Raw genomic sequence first — 24,711 nt, forward strand, 5'->3', positions numbered from 1 at the left:
GATAGCTGAAAAGCTAGCTGATAGCTGGTAGCTGATAGTTGGAAGCTTATAGCTGAAAAGCTAGTTGATTGAAATTAAAGTGTTTGGTAAAATTAGCGTTTAAATGACTGATAAATATAAAATGACAGAAAAGTACACATAAGTTTAATATGTTTTTTTAAGGACATATATTTTTTTTGAAAGGTTTAAGGACATATATTTAATATGTTAAGAATTATATTTATAAACATTTTTAACTAATATTTTTATTATAACAATTTTAATTTATTTCAAAGTATTTTTTGTCTTTAAAATGATAAATGTGATATATGAATTTAATTGAGATTATATTTAATGAATTTTGTACATTATTACAACAAAAAAAATTTGAATGAGACCGTATAAAAAAGTACAAACCTCAACATATTTTAACAAACAGGAACATTAAAAATACATCACATAGAAAGAAAGAAAAAAAGTGAATAACGCAACCGTAAAAAAAAAAATAAACACAACGTGGGTGGTTTTGTTTTCTTGAGTGGGAAGTTTTCTAAAATAAAAAATGATATAAAGGTCAAAAATGGAAGAAAATATAAAAAGCTACCAGCTATAAGCTAAAAGCTACTTGAAATAGCTTCTCAAAAAACGCTATAAGCTCATGAGAAAAGATTGTTACCAAACACGTCACGTTTTCATCCAACGAGCTTATAAGCTACTCTAACAAACTATAAGCTAGCTTATTTATGTTACCAAACACAGCCAAAGTGTTACCAAACAGAGCTTTTTTTGTCAAATGAGCTTATAAGCTAAAAGTTAAGAGCTAAAAGCTCTTTTTTTGGGTTTACCAAACAGAGCCTTAATGTAATTTTATTTTGTTTTGAAAGGGCACTTAATGTAAATGAAAAACACAAAAATTGATTGAATGTGCAGATTACAGATTGCGATTCAATTACTTACGTGATACTTCACATATAAGAAATATGGAGAATGCTAACTAGTACCCCAAAACAATAGTTAAGCATCCAAAACAAGTAAGTTTTTATAAAAAAAAAAAAAAAAAAAAAAAAAAAAAAAAATTGTGTAATCATTACTTTATCAAAAGCAACATCTTATATTTCTAAGATAAAATTTCTATTTGTAGATTCCTTAATCATTGCCCTGAGGGTACTGGTTAGCAAGACCCAAGAAATATAGATCAAAGTCACAATAAACTTTATAAAATATTTTAATTTTTAAAAAATATTTTATCAGATACTTATGTGATACTTCACAGAAATACAAAGATACTTCTAAAATACTTCACAAGTACGTATCCTAGAAAAAGACGAAGGGTAAAAAAATGAGACAATGTTGTAAAAATTTAGTAAAGATGCATGTGATTCAATTTTAGATACGCATCAATAAAATTGTTTCTCGATGAATCACTTAAAATTATAATTCTTCTGAATGAAGGTAACTAGAGAGGTGATTCAGCAAATCAATATTAGATAAAATTTGTGTTGAGTTCTTTTAATGATGCTTATCTCGATATCCCAACATATGAAAATATAATATGGTTTATAAGAGAACTTTACATTTTTATATGAAAATATATTTTTTTTATTTTTTAATATGGTTTATAAGAAAACTTCATGCATTTTACATATGTGTAAGTTTTATTATAAATTTTTTGTTAATGTATCGTATCCTAAAATAAATAAAAAATCGTGTATCCATGTAGCCATATCGTATCGTACTCGCACCCGTATTCGGGTTTCATAGCTCTATAGAGATACATCATTTTCGACATTGTATACCAGCATCTTATATCATTGAGGTATGTTATTGAGCTACTCTAATCGTACTTTGTTTGATTGTAAAATTGTTTTTAAAACACAACAAGTTTGATAATAATGGACAGGAAAAAAACTGAAATTTGCGTCTCCAACTAAACCACATTACAACCTTTTGTCCAAAGTACAAGTTGTAAATCAAAATAATCTTTTATCTACGAAACATCGTACTAGACACAAAATTGTTTCATACTTTTAGGGTCTTTCTAAGCAGTACATCTCTCTATGAGCACTAGTTATGGAAGGAAAAAAAAAAGTCAATTTTGTATTAAAAATGACATTTTTTACACTTTCAAAACTTTGACTACACAAATTCCAACATATTTGCACTATATTTGTTTTCTTAACCGGCGGTTCAAAGACACGTGTTAGCATTTTTCATACTTTCAAAGTTTGGCATAGGTTATTATATTTGTGTTGCTCTACATTATGATGTTCTATTCGATACTAAGTATCAAACATACTTTAAAGTTGGAGTAACTATTTTAAAGTGGAGAATGTTAAACATTGCCTCAAAAGCATTGGTGCCAGTTAGCATGATGATTTTAGATTTGTGTGTCTTGCTAACATAAATGGGTGAGTGAGCTACGAGTTTCAAAGGGATCAAAATTGGGTGCGTGAGGGAAAGGTTTTTGGACCAAATAGTCATTTTTCGTTTAATGAATGTGTAACGAGTCTTTACAGTACTCTCTCAATGTATCGAAATTTTAAAATAATATTTGATTGAGAACTTCGTTGGTCAAAATAGTATTTGACGTTAAAATAATCTTGCAATATTAACAGTAAATCATTTTTTGTAGAGACTGATATGACAGTAAGCACTTATAGATTGGGGTGTACTTGGGTCGGTTTGGGTTGGGTTTGGCAAAATCCAAGACCCGAACCATATATGGCACTTCGATTTGGATCGGAAAATAATTTCATGTTACATTATTGGATCGGTTTAGACAAATTCACTAAATTTCGGTCTGGATTGGGTTGGGTAATATGTTACCCAAATTATTTTTCTGTTTTTTTTTGTTAAAATTGAATGACTAAATGACGAGTCCTCATATTTTTTTTCAGAAAAATCACTCAACTTTTTTATTTTCTGAAAATTGTTGTGTACCCTATTTTTATTATATTTTAGTGTTATAAAATAATAAATATATCAAATAATAAATTTCATCATAGAATATTTGCAACAAACTAAAATTGCATGACATAAAATTGCATTAGCTTCAAAATAACTAAAAAGTACAACATCCTAATTTATAACTCTAGCATGTTTTGATTTTCAATATGGATGATGTCTTGTGTCAATTTTCGAAATTAGACTTAATTTATGACAAAAAAATTTGGTATTCTCCTTCTTCCCTGTGAAAATAAAAATAAAAAATGTGGACATTATTGGACAAGTGAGTTTATTGTGTCTAAGTCTGGTTTTACCCGAACCCCGTTATTTTTTATGAGTTTTTCATTTTTTAAAATCATACTCACCCAATTATCCAGCCACTTTTTGGATTTTTTTTAGTGGGCTTGATCGGGTTTTCTGGTTGACCCAACCTATATACACCCATACATATAGAGATAGTGGCGGAGCAAGGAAGTTTATAGAACTTGGGCAAAATTTTAACCGCAAATTCAAATGTGACATAATATATAAATAGTCATAAATCGAAATAAAATAGGCTCGTCATTTTGTCGATAAAAGTACAATTTGAAATAATAGAGATGAAACATAACCTGCTAATAGTGTGCTAAATAAAATTAGGAGGTAAATGCTTTTTCCGAGACCTATTTGCGGTAAATGTTCGAATAATATCAACATCATCAAGTGACTTAAATATCTCATGCTCGGTGTAACATATCATCAAGTCATTGAACCACACATCATTGATCTTGTTGTGCAAAATTTTTGAAAGCTATTTTGTGATACCAAACAACTTTAACTTCAACTTCAAAATGAAAGCAAATTTAAAACTCTCCAATTTTTTTTAATATGCTAGACTAATATATGTTGCGTGTTTTTCATATATTCTTACTCGGTCTAGCGGTGGAAAAGTACTTCACTAGCGGCGCGCCTGGGCATGTGTTTAGGCTTGCTGAGATTGATATACCGATGGATAAATATATTAAGAAAATGATACGACAGTATCAACAAATCATTTTAATTTAAAAAACTATTTTGATTTATCGGATGCATAATCAACGAGAGAAATATTTAGTTGGTCACAAACATAAATAAAAAGTGATTAGGCACACGCATAAATTAAAAAAATTAAAAATAAAAATAATTAAATGATGTGACTAAATTTTTTTCATTTATTTTTCTCCATTTATGTTAGTGTGCTCAAGCATTTTTCATTTTCATTTGTGTCTATGTAAGACTTGCTCAATCAACGATTGTTTTGTAATTTCGATCCATTAAAGGGCGCAATTCTTACCTAGTCACATACTCAAATCAAAATTATTTGGACACATATATATAAATAGAAAAAATTAAAAAGAAAAATAAATTAATCACATCATTTTTTTACTTTTATCTTTAAATTTTTCTTATCAATTTATGTATATCTAAGTCATTTTTATTTGTGTTTGTGATCGACTTATACTTTCTCCCATTAACGGTGCTTATTTTTTACTCCCTCTGTCCTTCAATAGATGACCTAGTTGATTTCGACACACGTACCGATGCATATGTTTTATCTTTGATATCTTCAATTCTCTACTAAAAAAAATTATGAAAATTTAATATTTTAAAAATATTCGTCAAGACGAATCTAACAACATCTTACATAATATTATTTATCTTTATGAATTAGTAGAAAAATACGATTAAAGTACGTCAAGTCAATAATGTACTCCCTCTGGTCCTATTTATAAGAGAAATTTGGGTCAACAAAAGTGGATGTATTTGGTCCAATTTTTTAACTAGATACATTAACTTTTGTTGACCAAAATTTCTCTTATAAATAAAACAGGAGGGAGTATATTGTTAAACAAGTCATCTATTGAGAGACGGAGGGAGTGTTTTTTGAAGTAAATTAACGGTGTTTATTTGTTACTTACACATTTGGATGGGAAAATGATTATTTTCCCAAAGTTTTTGTTAAAACTTAAAAGTATGAGAATGAGATCATCACCTATAGGAATGTTCAACTTATAAGTGGCATGTGACGTTAGAAATCATGGTACGTAGGATGACAGATAATGGAAGACAGTGTGGGACCCACGTGATTATTCCCTTGGAAAGTGTAGCCGCATTAAACGCCGAGCTGCAGCAAAACACAGGCAGAGACCTTTATAACTACGCTTTTTAGACAAAATCAATCATTATCGTGATTCCCCAAAACCTTAATTACCGGCTAACTAACATTTGTTGGTCTGAAACATAAATAAATTACTACTCCCTTCGTTCCTTTTCTTTTGATGTTTTAGCTCTTGGCACAAGTTTTAAAGAGTAATTAAAGTATATAAATATTTAGTATATGTTTTTGATTAAAATGGCCTTATTTATCACTAAATTCACATGTGATAAGCCAAAGGTCACAACTACTTTAATAGTTTATGGTGTTTTCCAACAAGGGTAAACTTGATAAAACAATAATAAATTCACTAAAACATCAAAAGTTTTGGAATATAATTAAAACTCTAAAACATCAAAAGAAAAGAAATGGAGGGAGTAATTAACTTAAGAGTCTTACTAACAAGTGCCGTAAGGACATTGTTTAAAGAACCCACAAAGAGAAATTATGTTTTGAAAATATAAGTCAAACACTTATTAAAATTATAATCATACAATTTCTAAGACAAAAGTTGTTACTTTTAGATGCTTAAACAATGTCCTTGAGACACTTGTTAGCATTTTCCTTAATTTAACCATATAAATTGGAGTAGTAAATTCTCTCCAAAAAAAATGGAGTGGTAAAGTTTTCAAAATACCTTTCATTCAATTAGTAAAGTTAGGTTCAAATGATATTGTCGATATTGGTAACCAAGTGATTAAATTCGGATGGTTATTGAGTCCACTTAAGACGAATCGTTCGAAAGAACTTGAGTTTGATTTATGGTAAATATAATTTTTTGTTAAATTTTATTTATCTTCAAGCCAACTCATAGTTACTAGCGCCCTTTTCACCTAATAGATTTAACATAAATCGGATTTGAAATCTTGTAAATATGTGTGTGAGTTTAATTTCAAATGGTGTTTCCTCTCCATCTTTATACCAAAAAATGATTCATCCAAAGTTAAATCTAAACAAATTTATAATTTTTTATTGTATTGAGAAAATTAAATGGAATTAACCATTATTCTCAATATCTATGCGGTAAGTTACTTTTACTTATAATTGAGATGGAATATATACACTCAAATGATAGAGTAGCACTCTTAAATTATAGTACTAAATTGACGTACTTCTTACATCTCAAAATATAAGTAAAAATGGATCAACATGTATTTGATATAAATTTTGAATTAAATACATTAATTTTGGTTGATCAAATTTTACTTATATTTTGAAACGGAGGGAACATGTGTTTAGTTTCGCACTAGCTACTTAATTGGTCACTTCACTAATATTTCGTTCGTATCCCTATGGAAAACATGAAGGAGAGAAATACTTGTTTGGTCAAATAGACACTTTTATAGTATAAAAAACAAAATTAATTTCATATTTTGGAAATAAGTGTTTCTTTATATCTCTTCATATGTGTTTAAGTATTATATATTTGATCTTGTGATCAAACAAGTACATCTGCATGAAGGATGTCTTTTATAACTCTAGGCTAATAGAGAAATCCTTTCGATTGTACCCAAAAAAAAATGAAATCCTTATGATGAATTCAAAGAAAATTCAGAAATATGTATCAAAGAGAAATCCTTTCTTGTATATGTATATAGTTGTTTTAATTTTAAACAATTAAAAATTTAAGAAACAAATCTATCCAAAGAAAATCTATCAAAGGATTGTTCCACATATTGCAAATTTGCAAGAATAGAAACTAGGATGAAACTAAAAAGAGAATTCAATATATTTTCTTAAATAATATCTTAAATTTGAAGATGCTTCGGAATATACAGAAGCAAAAGGAGGATCTTTTCAATCTTGATCAGTATATTATCCATGAATGCAAGTATATCTTATGTCTTGAACCAAATTTATGGTTACGTTTATTAGTAGACAAATAATATATACTAGTACTTGTCAAAAAAAAATATATATATATATATATATATATATATATATATATATATATATATATATATATATATATATACTAGTACGATACTTTCATGCTACATCTATGTAAAGTCCTCGTATATATGGCTCTTTAGCAAGTTATTTTGAATTCTATTTGCATTGAAATGAAGTAGTTTTCTTTTAGTAAATAAAAATAAAAATTGAATATGACAAATATTTCTAATGAGTTTTAGTATATTCTAAAGAAACATAAAACTTCCCTTAAATCCAAAAGCGTTTAAATAAGATGACATAAGTATCTTTTAACTTAACCAAGATCGTGAATCCAGCATTGTACATGCAGCAAAGTTAAAATTTTTAAGAGGATTTTGACATTCATTTAGGTCACACAAGACTCGAGTGATTAATCTCAGCAGTTGCGCGTGGAGAGATACCCGATGTACAACAAAAAGTTAATCGACCTGTAAAATTACAACTGGGCAATACGTAAGAAAAGTGTCATTGGCACTATTTGTAAGATGAGTAGTTTGTAAGATTTGTCCATATACAGTACAATTGGCAGTCCATTATTTTTAGCAAAAAAGATCTAAAACATGCTAGTAATAAGCATAATGGTTGCCCCCTCTCCGAGCCTATATCTTTAATTAAATTAGTACTAAGAAAGAATAATACTAGAAATATTCCTAGATGTTTTAGAACGTAAAAGTTTAGAATTTGTAATGACCAAATAAATTGTTTCGTCAGAATCCGGTTCAAAACAGCATTCTCACAAGCAAGTTATAGCACCGGTTCAAAACAACATTCTCACAAGCAAGTTATAGCATAACCTTCAAGTAAATAATTTATCCTAGATAAACCCTCCTTAAATTTTTTTTGTTGGAGATTCGATATTTTTTAATTTGTATGAACACCAACAAAGCTGTTATTACAATCATCACATTCATTCTTTCAGCAATTTGCAAAAATAGAAAAGAAGATATAGTGGATCAAAATGTTGTAGTCCCCTCTCTAAAAGAAACTCATATGTTGGACTCTCATTAACAAGCACTGATGTCGTCGGCATGGAAATACATTCCAAAACCCATTTCCTCCATAAAACAAGAAAATCCATTTTTAGCAATTACCACCTATAAATAGTTTCAGTTAACATAGTCATACGCCTTTTCAAAATCAACCCTAAAGAGAAGTAATTTCTTAACATTTTTTTGCGCTTCATTAACCACCTCATTTGCAATCAAGTTGCTATCAAGAATTCACCTACCTTTAATGCAAACTGACAAAAACCCTTAGGAGACGGCTAGCCAACATTTTTCGCCAAAATTTTATATAAACACTCATTCATAGAGATCGGTCTAAAATCATTCAGTTTTTGCGGACTCTCAATTTTTGGAATTAAAACAATAAAGGGTTAATAGGGTTTTACCCCCTGTAATATATGTCATTTCCGGTTTTACACCCTCTAAAAAATATTTTTTGATTTACCCCTGTAAAAAAAATTATTTACCCCTTTATAGGTCATAAAAAAACGAAAATTTCTGCAAAAAATAAAAATGGTTTTTTTATGACCTATAAAGGGGGTAAATAAATAAAAAAATTACAGGAGGTAAATAAATAAAAAAATTACAGGGTGTAAAACCAGAAATTACCTATATTACAGGGGGGTAAAACCCTATTAACCCAACAATAAATATACAATTCAATTCGTTCTCCAGTTTACCGTTTATATAAAACTCTGTCAAAAAGCACATTACTTCATTTTTAATCTCTGTCAAAAAATCGTAATATAGTCAAAATTAATACCATCCAAACCCGGACTTTTGAAGATGTCATAGTCTCATGCTGCTTGTCTGACCTCCTTTTCACCAAAAGGTTATAGATCAATATTTAAAAAAAAATAAAAATTTGTGAGTGCAAGTTTAATAGAGGGTATAGATAAAACCTTTTCTTCCTCACATAACTAATGTAATCCTTTTAGGAAAAACAAAAAGGATGTGCACCATTAATTTGTTATTTTTTGAATAGTCTAACGGCTAGAATTTTACCCTTGATGAATAAGGAGAAAATACGGGGGTTAAACTGTGACATGTGCATATATAATGTGATGCTCACGAGAACGATTTAGTTTCATATTTTGAAAAACCGGTTGTAATATATTCTGGTATCATGAATTTTTATTGGATGATGATGTAAAACTATTTGACATCATCATTTGTATCTTATTAAGCTCAATTTATATGAGATTAATTTTGATATACACCGTGTAAAACCTTTAATTTTTACACTTTATATCCAATCGAATTATGCCAAACCGGTATTTATCAAGATATTTTAAGAGCTAACTTGCATGACAACATGAAGTGATTTTATTGTATATGTGTGTGTGTAAAAAAAATTCTAAGTGATTTTGTTATATATGTGTGTGTAAAAAAATTTATAAGTGATTTTTATATATGCATTTTTTGACTCATTTTTTTTTTAGGGATGACTCAGTTTTTTATCTATGCTTCAACAATTCATTACATGTGAACTTCATCCGTTTAATCATGATGATATGTTTTTCAAAAATGAAAATAAGTCCCGTCTAAAATGTTTTTTTCCTCTCTTTGTTCGTTCGTTTCATAACTGTACCAGTCAAATTAATAATTATGAGAACCGCGTGTTAATTAAAATGCATGACTCCCCCTTGTAGATAACCATGTACCAATAATACAACTTTTAATTTAACAACAATTAAAAGAAAACCATGTACTAATACAACTTTTAACAACAACAAAAGAAAAAACCATGTACCAATATGTATTCTTTAAATTAAATTAATCTTTTTTAAATTTAACAACAATGAAATACATATCCTTTTAAAAATGTAGAATTATATAATTATTATGAAATTTTTAACGCGTTTTGCAATTTAAGAAAAGGATAAAAAAAAAGCAGTTGAAAAAAAAAAGCACAAACAAGTAAACAAAACTTTACTAGTGGTACACTTTTGGCTGCATCTTCATCACCAATCAGTTAAGAAAGTACCACGGGAAAGAGATGTTCAGAACATTCACGAATCTGTTACTATCTAAAGTAATGCAGTAAAAGAGAATTCATTTTCTTTGAGAAGTATAATGGATATTGCAATTGAAAAGTACACGTAACAATGAATAAATATTTTCAATTAAAATGTTAGGTAGTGTTAACTTGTGCCCTTAAGGCACATGTTAAGAAACCTAAAAGAAGAAATATTTTATAAAATTTTGTACATTCAATTCATTAAAAAGTTAAAGATTAAATGTAATACACGCATTCCAATGAGTTATTTATAAATTTGTTTCATTAACTTGTGCCTTAAGGGCATAATTAACATTTCCCAAAATGTTATATGTGCAAAGTTTCTAATATTGATAAAAAAATGAAATTATGTAACATAAAAAAAAAAAAAAGCATCCGCGTAATTATTTCGTGGAGGTAAATATGATAATTACAAAGAATATCTGATCATTACATATCCTAACTACTACATAAAATACACGCACCATTTGAACCTGGTCTTAATTCAATAGTTAATTAGACCTAAATAGATAACGTGCCAATTGTCATAATATCATATTCACGCATAATGTGAAGGAGAGAATAATGATTAGATTTGGATAACTACAAACTGAAAAATGGTAAGAAGAAAGAATGGAAAATGCAGAAACACGAAACTCACAAGTCACAAGTAGTGTCAAATTAAAATAATGTGATTAACCATAGTGACAAGTTACAAGTTTTTTTTTTTTAGATGACAAGTTACAAGTTAATTAATCCAAAAACACTTGAATAAGCAAGTGATTTGACTCAAGTGGTTAAATAACGAATAATTCGAGAAGATTAAAGTTCGATTTTCGGTAAAATAATTACTCATCAATCCATATTTAGTTTAAGATCGAACTCTGAATTATCAAACTTATTTTTTAGAAACTTTTTCAACTCTAAAAATGTATCGATATTAAATCTCATGAGAAAGAGTTTTATAATTATTGTTGTTCTGCTTTAACTAAAAAGATTTAGTCTCTACAGTTGTGTATAGATGAATCTTACCCGTAAAAATAAATAAAAGTTACTACTAATTAGAAGGAAAAAAACAGTGGGACCCAAAGACAAAAACAAAGGTGGTGGTTTTGTTGATTGATAAGAGAGTCACGCAGGGAAGGGAGGGACCGCACTCAATGCATTGTGATGACGCCATCTGACAACATGACAAACCAATCACAAGTAATTTACTCACTACGTTTCTTTTCTCACAATAATAATAATAATAATCTTTTCTAATAATTTTAATAATTTTCCCCCTTTTCTGTTTTCTATAAATTCAACTCCAGGCCTCCAAACCTATTCACTGTTTCATTCCAAAAACCTTAAACAACACAAAAAACATTTTAACAAAGGTTGTTTTAATTTAGCTTTTAACTTCACCAACATGTCTGAGGAGTTTCTTGAATCCGAGGTTCTTTTTTTCAACCAGATTCATCAATCTGAAGCTGAAGACAAGAAGGTGCTGCTGAAGCTGAAGAAGGAGGAGATCAATTCTGATGATGAGATTGATCAAGCTGCTGACAACAACAACAACAAGAAGAAGATGGTGAGGTCCATGCCGATGAATATCCCCTCAGAGGGGATATTTCACCGGAGGGGTAATGGCTATGAGGAGGACGAGGATGAGGAGGAGATGGTGCCGCCGCACCTGATTATGGCGCGGAGGCTAGCTGGAAAAATGACATTTTCCATGTGTTCTGGGCATGGAAGGACTTTGAAGGGAAGGGATTTGAGCAGGGTTAGGAATTCGATTCTTAGGATGACTGGTTTTATTGAGGTCTGACATTGATCGTGTTTGGATGGTGGAAAATGGAACGGAAAGAATTGAAATCAATTGTTGTAGTTTTCATTTTCCTGTGGTTAAGTTGATTGGAGTAATTTCTTTATTTTTTAGTTTCTGGGATTGAACTTTTTTGGGAGTCTCATTGATTGTAAGAGGAACAAAAAACATAGAATAACATTTGGAGATATATGAAATAATGAAGGGAATTTAGTTTGTTAAATTTCGTGTTTTTTATTTATTTAATGTTTTTTTCTTTGATTGTGAAGATTAATTGTTACATTGATGGAGCAAGCAAGCACTTTCAATTTGCGGCTGCTTGCATAATGGACAAGCTGTGACTAGCTGCTCTTGCACATATAGTTGTTTAATTTCTTTAATGTGTTTTTACAATCATAGATAGTTATAGATTTGTTGTTTTAAGACCAAAAAAGATAGATTAAGATAAAATGGAAGGTTTTGAAGTTAAAACTTCAACGGTTATGATGTGTGACTTGTATTATGCGTGGAATATTACAGTTTCTATTTGGTTTTGCATTTCTTATGCTTTGATTTTGAATGTCCTTTTTTTATCTATTAAATAAGAGAAACGTTTCTTTAACACGGTTTTTGTTTGCACAGGAATGAAACCAAATGTATATAAAACTAAAAGTTGATTTATTTATCAAATATATTTCTCACTTTTTTTATCAAAAAGATATTTCTCACCGACTCATAAAATTGTCACTTTAGAGGATTTGGATCTCATAGACGTCAATGTCATCCATGATTGAAAAGTTTACGCTTTTGACCAAGTCTTTCGAGCAACAAATGTTTCTCAGAGGAAGAAAAAAAATGCATTTAAAAGGATAATTCATCCCAATCCCTACATTCAAACACACCCCATTTTCTTAACTCGGTCTTGATTTGTGCTTATATTCATTGTGTTATATGAAAGGAAGTTTTGGTTTCTAACTTCTTTTAAAAGGATAAGTTACTAGACCAAAATACATAATGGATAGAATTCAGCAACTTTAGCACAATATTAGGCAACTCTGACTTTGGAAATCAGCATCCATGATATTTTTAATAATAAATTAAAGATGCATTTTACATATAGTTTGAAGCTTATAATTGGGATACTTTTGAGGTCTCTTGATCACTTGACAGATTACAAGGTACTAAATTTAGCTTTCAGTTGAATTTTACCACTGTATGATAATTCCATTGCATCATCCATAGATATCTTAAGATGTGGAACACGACTTTGGATAATTTCATTCAATTTTTTCTAGTATATGAGTGTGACGAAAATCCCTTAGTTGAAAAATAATTTTCTTTAGAATTGTTCGAAAGAAAAGAAAGAAAAAAATTCAAGGTAAGACTGATAATATTTTTTTTATCATCATAAACTTTATCATTTACTTGTTTCATAAAAATTTGCTTCTTAAATTGAATTGAGCCAATTAACTCTGCCTGTGAAATAGCTGTGACTAAATTTAAAATAAACTAGTAATAATTCTTTTTTATATAAACGTGAATCAAAATAGATCAAGAAATTAAAAATGTAGAACATTATATTAAAATATTTAGGGTCACCAAATATTCTTCATATTCTTCAATACTATTCAGTCAAACAATTAATATGGTAAATACAATATTTTTATTATAATTTTGTTTTCAGATATCTTTTTTAAGTCATACCTAAGATCTAACTCATGTAAAAAATGGTTTATTTTAGGTGAAAATTAAGAAAGTAGTATAAAACAAGGCATATATGTTATGTAGACTATAATGCAGCATAATAATAAAATGTAAAATGTCTACATGGATGTTGCAATATGTAGGTATTGCAACCAATTTTGTAAGAATGAGTTAGACCCAAATTTCAACCGCAGGAGCCGAGCCTCAGATTCTCCACTTATTCATCTTAAGGGATGAATTTTTAGCTGATAGACTATTTGATCTAAGATCTAAACAAATATAGCATATATTTTTGAAGTTTTGGTAGCATATTTTTTGAAGTTACAATGATGAGATAATGATTGTGATAATGATCGGGCCACTCTGATAGGGGTTTATGGTCTAATCTACAACATCTTCAAGCTAAGAGTACGGGATCTAACCCATCAAAACAAGAGGTTTAAAATTCAAACTGACCAAAGACAACTAATAAGATTATACTATCAATCATAAAATTTCACACCTGAATCTTTCCAATCCTATTTATAAACCAACCCCACAAGAAAGCCTTTAATACAATCTCTTCGACCGACTTTTTTTTTCATCTACAAAGCTCGAAATCGAAACATTGTTTAAAGAATCTAAATTTAATTTAACTCAAACTAATGAAATGTTGCTGGTACTCAACTATATAGTATCCGATACCACATCCAAATTATGTCTATTAGTTTTTTTTTTTTTGAAGGAATTATGTCTATTAGTTATTGTTGATTTGTGCAAGATTATGTTGGACATTATTATAAGTACTTGATAATTGAATGTATGATTATGTCTGAACAGTGTTGGTGGACCCAATTGCCATATTCGATGACACAAGAATGCAGAAAAAAAAATGTGTCTTTATATCCATAACATTTGTAGGAGAGGTCTGTTCAATTCTTTCACCGTTTTAGCTTTATCTTTTTCACAAAAAATAAATAATTTGTTTCGATCTACAAGTTTGCAGTTGTGGGAAGAGGAGAGAAGATAGCAACCAAATAAAGGCATGAGATACAAGAGTATATGGCAAATTCACAGATGCATAGATCCTTGGGGTAATTTTAATTTGGACCACTTGAAGTATTGGTCCAACTTAGACCACTTTTTTATACCATTAGATTAAATCATCCTATCAAGTTTTATCATGGTTTACCTACACCAAATCTCCCTCCATATTTCTCTCTCCCTAATTCTCACATTGCTCTTTCTCTCTCCCTATTGGTCACGTATTGTATATAATATTATAATAAAGGAACAGTTTTTTTTTTTAATTTCTCAAAATCGTGTTTTATTTGGAAATTGGATGCCCAAGTAGTAGTTTTGCAATAAGATTGAATATCCACTTCTCATTTCAAACAGTTCAATTAATTAAGAAAAACTAATTTATTTCATTTTTACTATTTTGTGGTTTTCCAGTTTGTATGAGTTTCTCTATCCTTTAAATCTCTCAAGAATATCCAGAATTTCTCTATTCTATTTTTCTTTTATTTTCATTTACGAAACACAAAGGTAATGTTAGATAAACAAATTTACACATTGGGTGTTCTTAATTTTTGTTCTTATTTATGTTGTTTGTGTGGTTGCAATAAAAAAAAAAGAATGAAAGGGAAGAAGAAACCCACAACATGAAAATGGAACAGCAACAAAAGTGAACATTGGCCTGTGATTCTTTGAGAGAGAGAAAAGAAATTGAGAGTGATTTGGTGTTGACAAAACATGATAAGCTTGGTGTACTGCTTTAATCTAATGGTGAAAAAAAGTGGTCTAAGTTGGACCAATACTTCAACTGATCCAAACTAAATGCACCCTAGATCCTTGAAGCATTTACAAATTAAACCAGTATATAATTTGTCCAATATTAATTTTTTAAATGTACGTGTATGTATATGACACACACCTTTTGCAAATACTTGCCCTTAAATTATCATAGCTAGTATATTTTTAACATAAGTTTTTCCATAAAACGATAAAATTTGTAATTAAATATGAAAAGTTTAGAACCGCACATGTATTTCATGATTGGGTAGATATAGTATCTTTCACAACCATGTGACTTCAAAAGAATTTTAATTTTGGAAACAATGCAAACAAATACACAATATAATTCCTTTTCTCTTTTAAAAACAATTTAGATATACAACTGCATATATTCCAAACAAGCAACAAAATGGCAAACAAGGAAGCTAAAGCATATTATTAACATTCCCTTCCAAGTAACCCAAATAGAAACATTATTTTGGTAAACATCATTATTAAATATTATAAGTAGTATAAACTTATATGATCTTTTATTATAAAATATAAATATGTGTGACGGCAATGAACAAGAGGGTTAAGGGAAAGCGTGGTGGGATCCTCAAAATCCAAACTAGAATTAGATGACACAACGAAGCCACGTGTAGGGAACGATAAAAACCACCATGATGTAAATGACACGTATATTGTATGATTAATTAATCAACCTATACTCATGGACCATATCAAACCAATAATATGACGTAGATACATCACAACAAGGTGGCATAAAGTAAAGAAAATTATGTCGTTGAGTGTTCCATAACACTCGCTTGGTTGTATTAAATTACAAGATCTCTGCAGGTTAATAACTTGCAATTTGCAATGTAAATTAAGTAGTATTGTCTCATTAAGCAAGGAATTTCAATGACTTTATAAACAAATAATGATTTAACTAATTAAGGGAAACTGTTTCCATAAAAAAATAATACTGAGATGGTAAAAGTCAAGTGGACTGTGGTATATAGTATTGTTTAATTAAGCCAATACTATAGCTAACTTGTCATTCAAGTCTATAGCCTGTGTTGGGTTGTTGGGTATCAAATGGACTTACAGATTCATGTTTATTTTAATTTTCATGAATCAAATAACTATTTTTTAAAATAATAAAAAATACTACACACCAATGTTTATTTTATGTAGGTTGTGTGAACTTTTACTAAAAACTTTTTATACTTAGCATTGATCAGTGTTTAGAATTGATTCAATCTTTTCATAAATTTAAGGATATCACGTGCACAAACGGTCACCACTACAAGAAAAAGAGTGTTTTATATAAAACTAGTGTGTTAACCCGTGCAATGCACGGGCGCTAGGCTATTTATTTTTTAGTCTCTAAAATGATGTTTCAAATATTTATTTAGATAAAAATTTTGATTGCATAGTTAATATAAGTTAAATAAGATAGTATATTAAGAGGTTAAATGCAAAATATTATTTAAACTAAATTTTTAGATGCCATAAATATACCATATTTTATAGTTTGTCCTTATATACAGTTTTACATACGTAGAATTTAACGAAGACGATCAAAGTTGGCGATGAAAAGTATGCATGTCACATTTGTTTTAACTAAAACAATAGAGGGAATACAAACAAAAAAAAAATCAAATTACATGTACATAACTACAAAAGATTAAGTTAACTTTAGTGGTTCAAGTCTTTGGCCCCCATCTGAAGTCTTGTATTTCCTTCTCTTCATAAAAATTTGTCCCATATGTTTTTCTATTTATCAATGGCAAACATATAGTTTTATTAAAAAAGAATAGTCTCTTGTTTATTTCAAAGATATTTATTATTATTGAAAAATGCTTTCCCTCTATGTTTTTGTTTATATTTATATTATTTATTAGTTTTTTATTTTGACAAAAAGGACAAAAAACTCATTTGCAAGAAGAAATGTAGTCATTTGAGATTGTAATTTTTCAATCAATGCAAAATATATCTTATAAATAAAAAACATATATTTTTGCAGATTTAATTCATAATTCTAGTTTTTTAATTTTGAAATTATGTCATTTTATATAATTATTTAGTTAGATTATTTTTCAAAATTTTGTTGTTGAAGATTTTTATTTGATTGTTGGTTATACTTTGTTAGTTTAGTATGTCATAAATGGTGTCATTAAAAAAAAAGTTTGTCTTAAATGGTGTAATTGGACTATGACTTTTATGATTCAACCTTACATTGCCACATGTAATTTTTCTTTTAAATTTGCTTTTGATATGCCATGTGTATTGTTCATTTTAAACATTCTCAAATGTATGTATAGAGGATTTAAATGATCATTTACCGTTGGCCTTATGTGGTCCATGTGGGTCAATGCCAAATAACTAAGCTTGTACAATATCATCTTATCAAAAAAAAAAAAAATGTATAATATCATTTTCACTACTAGAGAAAATAAAATTAATTCCAACGATTTTAGAGACGAAAGGAAATTAATGGTTTTTCTCCTTAATTTCTCTAATCAATTTTATTTTTTAGTTGTGAAAAAATAGCAGATGTTAATCTTAAAGCTGACCTAGCCCATATTCTCTGCAATCGATTCAAATAAGAAAAGAAAAATGTTTTCTTTCTTTTTTAATCATCTCATCACATTTGACTTTTTTAGCATAGACAAGATTGAATTGTCTCGGAAAGTACTCATAATTATAAAAACAACAGCATAAAATATAGGGATTCCTTTTTTTTTTTTTTATAAACCTACTTTATTTTAACACAAGTATATTTTTTAAACCTTGCGAGACACGTAACTTGTACCTTATCTTTGAATGTTTATTTAATCCATCCATTCAAAAGTGGCACAATGCTATCAAGCCAACGAAATTAGATTCTAAACTCTTTTTTTAATAAAGAAAATAGATTCTAAACTCTGATAAGATATATGTGGAAAATAGATACTGCGTACATTCCCTTGGAATTTTACTCATGAGTATAGTATATACGTATCATTATCCTATATACCAGTGAAAGAGTAGTTCAACATTTTAATTTCCATATATTCAATTAATTAATTTTTTTAATCCTGCCAAAGTGAAGAAAACCACCGTCAATGAATGACAAACTACAAAAGGAATAATTCTCTGGCATTATCCTAATTTGTAATATACATATTTGTTTTGAATTTTGCATAACTTCATTCTTTCATAGCAAAATATTGACCGATACTAGCGATACACATATTAATATGTATAGCTAGAGAGGAAGTTTCGTGTAGGGTAAAGTGTACGAATAAATAGATTGGGGTATTTGGCACCATTGTGGACATAAGATTGGAATAAGATTGGAAAGTAGTGTACAAGTCATTTTAGAAATTTGAGGAAATGATTGTGACACACGTATCAAATCATTAGACTATAAACAACAAAGAATTTCGCTTTCACTCTTTGACATTTTGGAATGTGGTTTATATGACCTTGTGTAGTGTCATTTAAATTTCACATCTAAATTGAGTATTTCACGAAAGTAAGAATATTGAGAACTGGTCATATTCATGATAGTTTTCACAAATAAGAATAGAGAGAAATACTAATTAATATCTTCTTTTTCACAACTTTATCAACATTTTCGGATTAAACTTGTTGATACTTTCATCATATATCCTAATCAATTAGAAAGACTTGCATAATGAACAAACTATGAAGTAGTTTGATACGTGTTGATCGCATTGTCTTTAAGGATTTTTCGCGTAATATACGTCAATCTCAAAAGATTTAATAGACACTTTTTGATTGAACTAATGATACAGAAATTGGCAAGAACAATTTGTATAGGAAGATGAAACCCAGCATTTTATGAGTGTTAAGTGTGCCCTTTCTGTACACGTGCTTGAAAAACAAGTTCTCATCGTTGCAAATCAAGGTGAATTGATATATACCCAAAAAATAATGTTTCGGTCCTCCAAATTTTTTATGTCGTCATTTTTGGTTTCAACTTTTATGTCAAGTCATGTTTACCTTTCCTATTTTTGAATGAGTTTTTTTAAAAATGTTTACAATATTATGAGAATATCTAAAAAAAAAAAAACTTTTTGACAAAACATGAATTAAATATGAAATTTTAAGTGCAAATAACATAAAAGAATTCAAAATTGAAATGATTGCAAAAATAAATTCTAAATTTCAAATAATATGCATGATGTTACTTAAAAGCAGAGACTAATAATGATGATGGAAAATATTTGGAGGACTAACATTTAAGAAAATTTTTAGAGAGAGTAAAAGTTGAAATTTGAAAATTTGATAGGAATCAAAAACTTACTTAACCTTTTATTTATAAACCAAATCAAATTTTATATGAATTTTACCTACAGAGTATTAGTATTCAACCAAATCTAAGGTACGTCAGAATTTACCAACTGTAATTATAGATTTGTTTTTCCACACTTGCTATATATTATTCTATATAAATAGTAGTTTAATAAATACAAATTTATGTAAATCAAAACCATGAAAATATAACTTCATTAAAAAAGACTTGTTTTCATTGTTTTCGAATATTTTTTTTTTTGATAAGGCAAGAGCAAAATGACATAAAAAAAGAGTGGCTCCCAAGTAAGTTGGTACCCGACTCTAATTTTTGTCCAATGCTCATAAATATTATTAAAAAAAGGGGGAAAAAATTACATAAAAACTGGGGGGACATAAACCTAACCCAGTAAACTACACATGAGTGTAGGTCGACCCCAAACGGGTGATACAAAAATGAAAACAACACACAAGTGTATGTATCAACCTATAATTAATCCTAAAACTAATTAAAGGTCTTCGATGCGGTGATTGAACCTTCAGCCAACACTGAGGCGGTTCATGTACCTCAACTCCCTGCAACAATGGCAACAAGCTTAACGACCCTTTCGAGCCCCACAGTTCAGACCAAGCAACAAGAATGGCGAATCTTAAAATGAATGGCGTATGGACAAACCGTCAACACGGTGCAAATCCAAGAGCCACAACTCCCTGCAAAAAACGGCAGCAAGTATAACGACTCTTTCGAGTCCAACAGTCCCAATCAAACATAGAGAATGATAAGGATTCAAGAAAATCACAAATTACGGAGAGACCGGTGTGGTGACAGTATAACGAGCCATGAATCCTGCAGGGCTCAATAGCTCTGAAAAAGAATCAGAGATTCAAGTCAGACATACCAACCACCTAGAACATCAAGAACCGATCCAAATTTCTAAGAAACCCAGATACAGCCACACCAAAACCACCGACGTTGAAACTGCGGCTGATATCAAAAAACACATTCCCTCCGACAGTGGAAAAACCACCCAGAAAAACTGAGTACAGTACCACATCACGACCCTTAACGGACCTTAAAGTCGACGGCGGTCAAAAAGACTACCGGAGAAGGTTGGGAGGCGACTGAGGCTTGTACCGCGGAAGGAAATCAGGAGGAGGCAAGCAAGAGCTCCGTCCACCGTCGCCGGATATAACAGAGCCACCGCGAGCCGCAACCCACAATAACCAAACCCGCCGGTAAAGAGATCCCGGTAGATCTGGTGACTCGGTGATGCGGATGGCCACCGCCGATCCTCGCATCACCATCTCATTTGTTACATCGTGACGGTTGGAGTGTGGATTTTGGGAGTGAGGCGGCTAGGTTAGTGTAGAGAGAAGGCGCAGGAGGATTGTTTTCGAATATGCATTATTCCTAGAGAACACATTTTTCAACCACAATGATTCATTTTATGAGTGTAGTGTCTTGTTATTAGCAAGTTAAAATAAGCAATATTTAGAGAAATAAAAAAAAGTTTTCACAAATTAAACACAATCACTATTAATTCATTTTAAGAAGGTCTCATTGATGCATATTTACATGAGGCTAACTTTTGTGCTGATTTGCTCGTCAACTTAGATCAATGTGATTCTTTTTCTTGGATGATTCTTCAATCTCTTTGTTTTCTCAATAAAAATAGTGTTTTGATATTTTTAATAATTTGCACCCCGAATAAAAAGGTTTTTCATAGTTTAGTGAACGATTTGAGATTTGTTTTTAGGGGTAGTGAGAGACGAATATTAATGTTTAGTCATTTGTCCTTTGCTATACCTCATTTTATCAAGTGTCACAATCACGGGTGATTGTATGTCAGAAATACAATGATCCCCTGTGATTTTGCATAAGTTATATAGTGTATGTTAGGTCATCGCAATTCTGACATAAGCACTATGAAGCCAAACATATTAAATCCATTATGTGGACAAAGCCTAAGGTTTTGTTTTGAAAGAGTATTTTTTAGACATCGATAACTTAAGGCTTAATTGATTGGTCGGTCTCTCAACTTAATTGTTTGTTTTAACATTGTCTTATAACTAAAAAAACATCTCAAGGTGGTCCCTTATGTATTTTACCATTACTAATTATTTTGGTCATCTTTGTTAGTTTTTAAGCTTAAATGTTTAAGATGGACTAACATTTGTAGTGGTTCATCATAGACCTTATTAATTTTTTAAAATTTTAACCCTTTGATTTTATTTTTAAAAAGATGATCATTGGATCATGCATGTCTATTTTGCCGTGAACCACCAACGACTAATTTATTTTCCTCCTTCTTCATCTTCTTCCTTCCATTTCTTCATCATCTTTAACATCACCTAAAATCAGAAATCCAAAAATCAAGAACTCAAAAACCTGCAAACGCAAACACAGAAAACAAAAAACATAAATCCAACATCAAAATTTCTCATCATGCAAACACAGAAAACAAAAAACATAAATCCAACATCAAAATTTCTCATCATCATTCATCATCTTCTCATCACTGCACAACTACCATTAACAACAATACCTAACACCATAACCATTTCCACCACCACTGATCCAATTCCCACAATGGCTACTTCTTCTCATCCCTTAACAAATCTTACTCCTACAATGATGATCGACATAATGTCTTAGGTATACATTTAAGTACTTAATTTTGTTAGGAAATTGTTTAATATAGAATAATAGTACAATTTTACAAAAGATGCAATTAGATTATTATTCCATTTTTCAAAAGATGGGTTGAGTTTCCATCTGTGTAAAAAAGCAATGAAATGACACTATAACAACATAGCACCGGAAAACCCCTAATAAAGGGCCTTCAAGCAACAAATGGTTCCACTATAATTATGTAGCCTCTTCATTCTTCGAGGTACATGATTCCTCTATCTTTGCCTTAGAAGCTTGATAGAATAATTACTCCATTTCAAGTTAATTTTGTAACTCCACTACATCTCTTATTTTATAATAATTCAAGTTATCCAACTCATCACTTCCTCAATGTTTGATCTTATAATTGATTAATTATCACTTTTAAAAACTTTGTAATACTCTTCAACATTTTTTATTCTTTGATTAAAATTTTGGAGCTTGTTAAGTTATTTTTTGTGGCATGTTAAGTGGGTATTTTTTATTTTTATTTTTTTATCCCATGTGGCTTATATTTACTAATTCATTATTTTTAAAAACAATTAAAAATACTTTCCTTAATATAAAAAATCAACATATTTCATTCATTCAACCTGGATAGTGGATACTAGATACTAATGTAATGGTTCCTAAAATTGATAATGGGATAAAATGATAATTGTGAAATGAAAGGTTAAATTGATAGATTAGAACTCAATTAAAATTGATGTTCTTAGTACATAGAAAAGAGAAAGAAAGAGATGGAATAAATTACTCTACTAGAGAGTACCAAAGGGAGAGAGAGGAGAGACTTTCATCATTTTTCTTCCTACTCTCTATTGATCCTCATTTCCCTATTTATGCACAACCCAAGCTTCCTTGATTTTAGGATCACTAGCCATGTGTCCATCTACCTCAACCAATTATATTATGCCAAGTGTAATTCCTTATATTCCATTTTGAATCATAACATCAACCTTAAGATCCAAGAAAGTTTTTGTCTGTTTCATTTTTTTTTTTTACTAAGATCCACAAACACACAAACAAAAACCTATACACAAACTCATAAAAGATCAGAAATGTGTTTTTCTCGTGACCACGCACAACATCATTTAACTCAAGGTTTTCAACCTAAAACAAAATACAGTGAGACGCGAAGTAAAGGTTGTAACATCCTTTGCATTGTGAAACAAGTCAACAAGAGCACATGAATTTCTGTAAGAATAAACCTTTTTTTTTGTTGCAGGAAATAAACTCATTTTTGGAGAAATATACTTTTGTTTATACAAGGAAAAAAACCCTTTTTTATAATATACAAACAACCCGTTCTTAAAAATGAAATAGCATTGTTGAGATGGGGTAGTTGTGTTTGAGTACCACAGTCTTTATGTGATTGAACATGTGCTTCGAAATTAATTCTTTCAACTCAATTCATGATTTGATGAAGGAAACCACTAGCAATATCAATTGTGGGATAGTCGTTAATAGATGTAAAAAAGAAGGGATAAAAAGTGTTTAGTAATATGAAATTGTCACACATCATTTGTTTGCCACAATTGGTTGTTAGGAGGGACTAAAAGAGAATAATCTTATACTATCTTATCTTATTTTATTATTACAAAATTGGAATCTTAGAAAAATATTATAGGAGGTAAATTAGAAATCGTCGATGTGGAAAGAGGCTAAAATACTTTAACTGTATAAAGATTAATCAACTTATTTCATAGTTTTTTCATAAATTATTATATCTAAGGCTTAATTCCTCTATGTTTCACAATCTTACGATTTTGGTCCCCTATAAAAATTAGGCTTAATACATCGTTTGGTCCCTTAACTTATTTTTGGTTTTCAATTTGGTCCTTTAACTAAAAAACGTCTCAAAGTGGTCCCTTATATATTCTGTCGTTACCTATTTTGGTCATTTCCGTTAGTTTTTAACCATAAATATATAAGGTAGACCAACATTATATGTGATCCACCATAGACCTTATATTTTGACCATTTGATCTTTTTTTTTAGAAAAAGATAACCATTGGATCACTAAGGTATATTTTAACTAATAGTAAACCACCAACAACTAATTTTTTTTTCCTTTCTTCATCTTCTTCCCTTATACCCTTCATCATCTTCAATATAATCTTCATCCCAATTTAAAAAATCAGCAAGACACAAGCCCAGAAAAAAAACTCTCATCTTCACAACTTCATGCATGTTCATCAATCAAACCAATACTAAACCCAGAAAAATTTATTAAAAGAAATCAAAATGAACTCATCTCATATCATGGCCTCTCTCCTCTTTATTTTCTAATTTTTCCAGATCTGCAAATTTACTCCATAAGAAAAGCAAAGAAATTGATAAGGAAATTACAAGAGTCAATTAGAAGCCATTACAAGCTGAGAGGCAACGAAAAACAAAAGCGCCCCAACACAAAGTAAACCTCCAAGTGAACAAAATTGAATGGGAAATCAGCGT

The 24,711-nt window shown here is 29.7% G+C and overlaps 1 protein-coding gene across 1 annotated transcript; it reads left to right on the forward strand.

Annotated features, from left to right (window-relative positions):
• Nucleotides 1-11,362: 11,362 nt before the first annotated feature.
• LOC146944224 (protein S40-1-like) lies at nucleotides 11,363-12,063 on the forward strand. Its single transcript, XM_085742633.1, has one exon. It carries the CDS (start codon nucleotides 11,445-11,447, stop codon nucleotides 11,841-11,843), a length of 399 nt encoding a protein of 132 aa, XP_085598759.1. The 5' UTR covers nucleotides 11,363-11,444; the 3' UTR covers nucleotides 11,844-12,063.
• Nucleotides 12,064-24,711: the final 12,648 nt, after the last annotated feature.

The sequence above is a fragment of the Medicago sativa genome, chromosome 2, assembly GCF_051527215.1.
Source record: "Medicago sativa cultivar Bolivia chromosome 2, Bolivia_mono, whole genome shotgun sequence".
Lineage (NCBI taxonomy): Eukaryota > Viridiplantae > Streptophyta > Magnoliopsida > Fabales > Fabaceae > Medicago > Medicago sativa.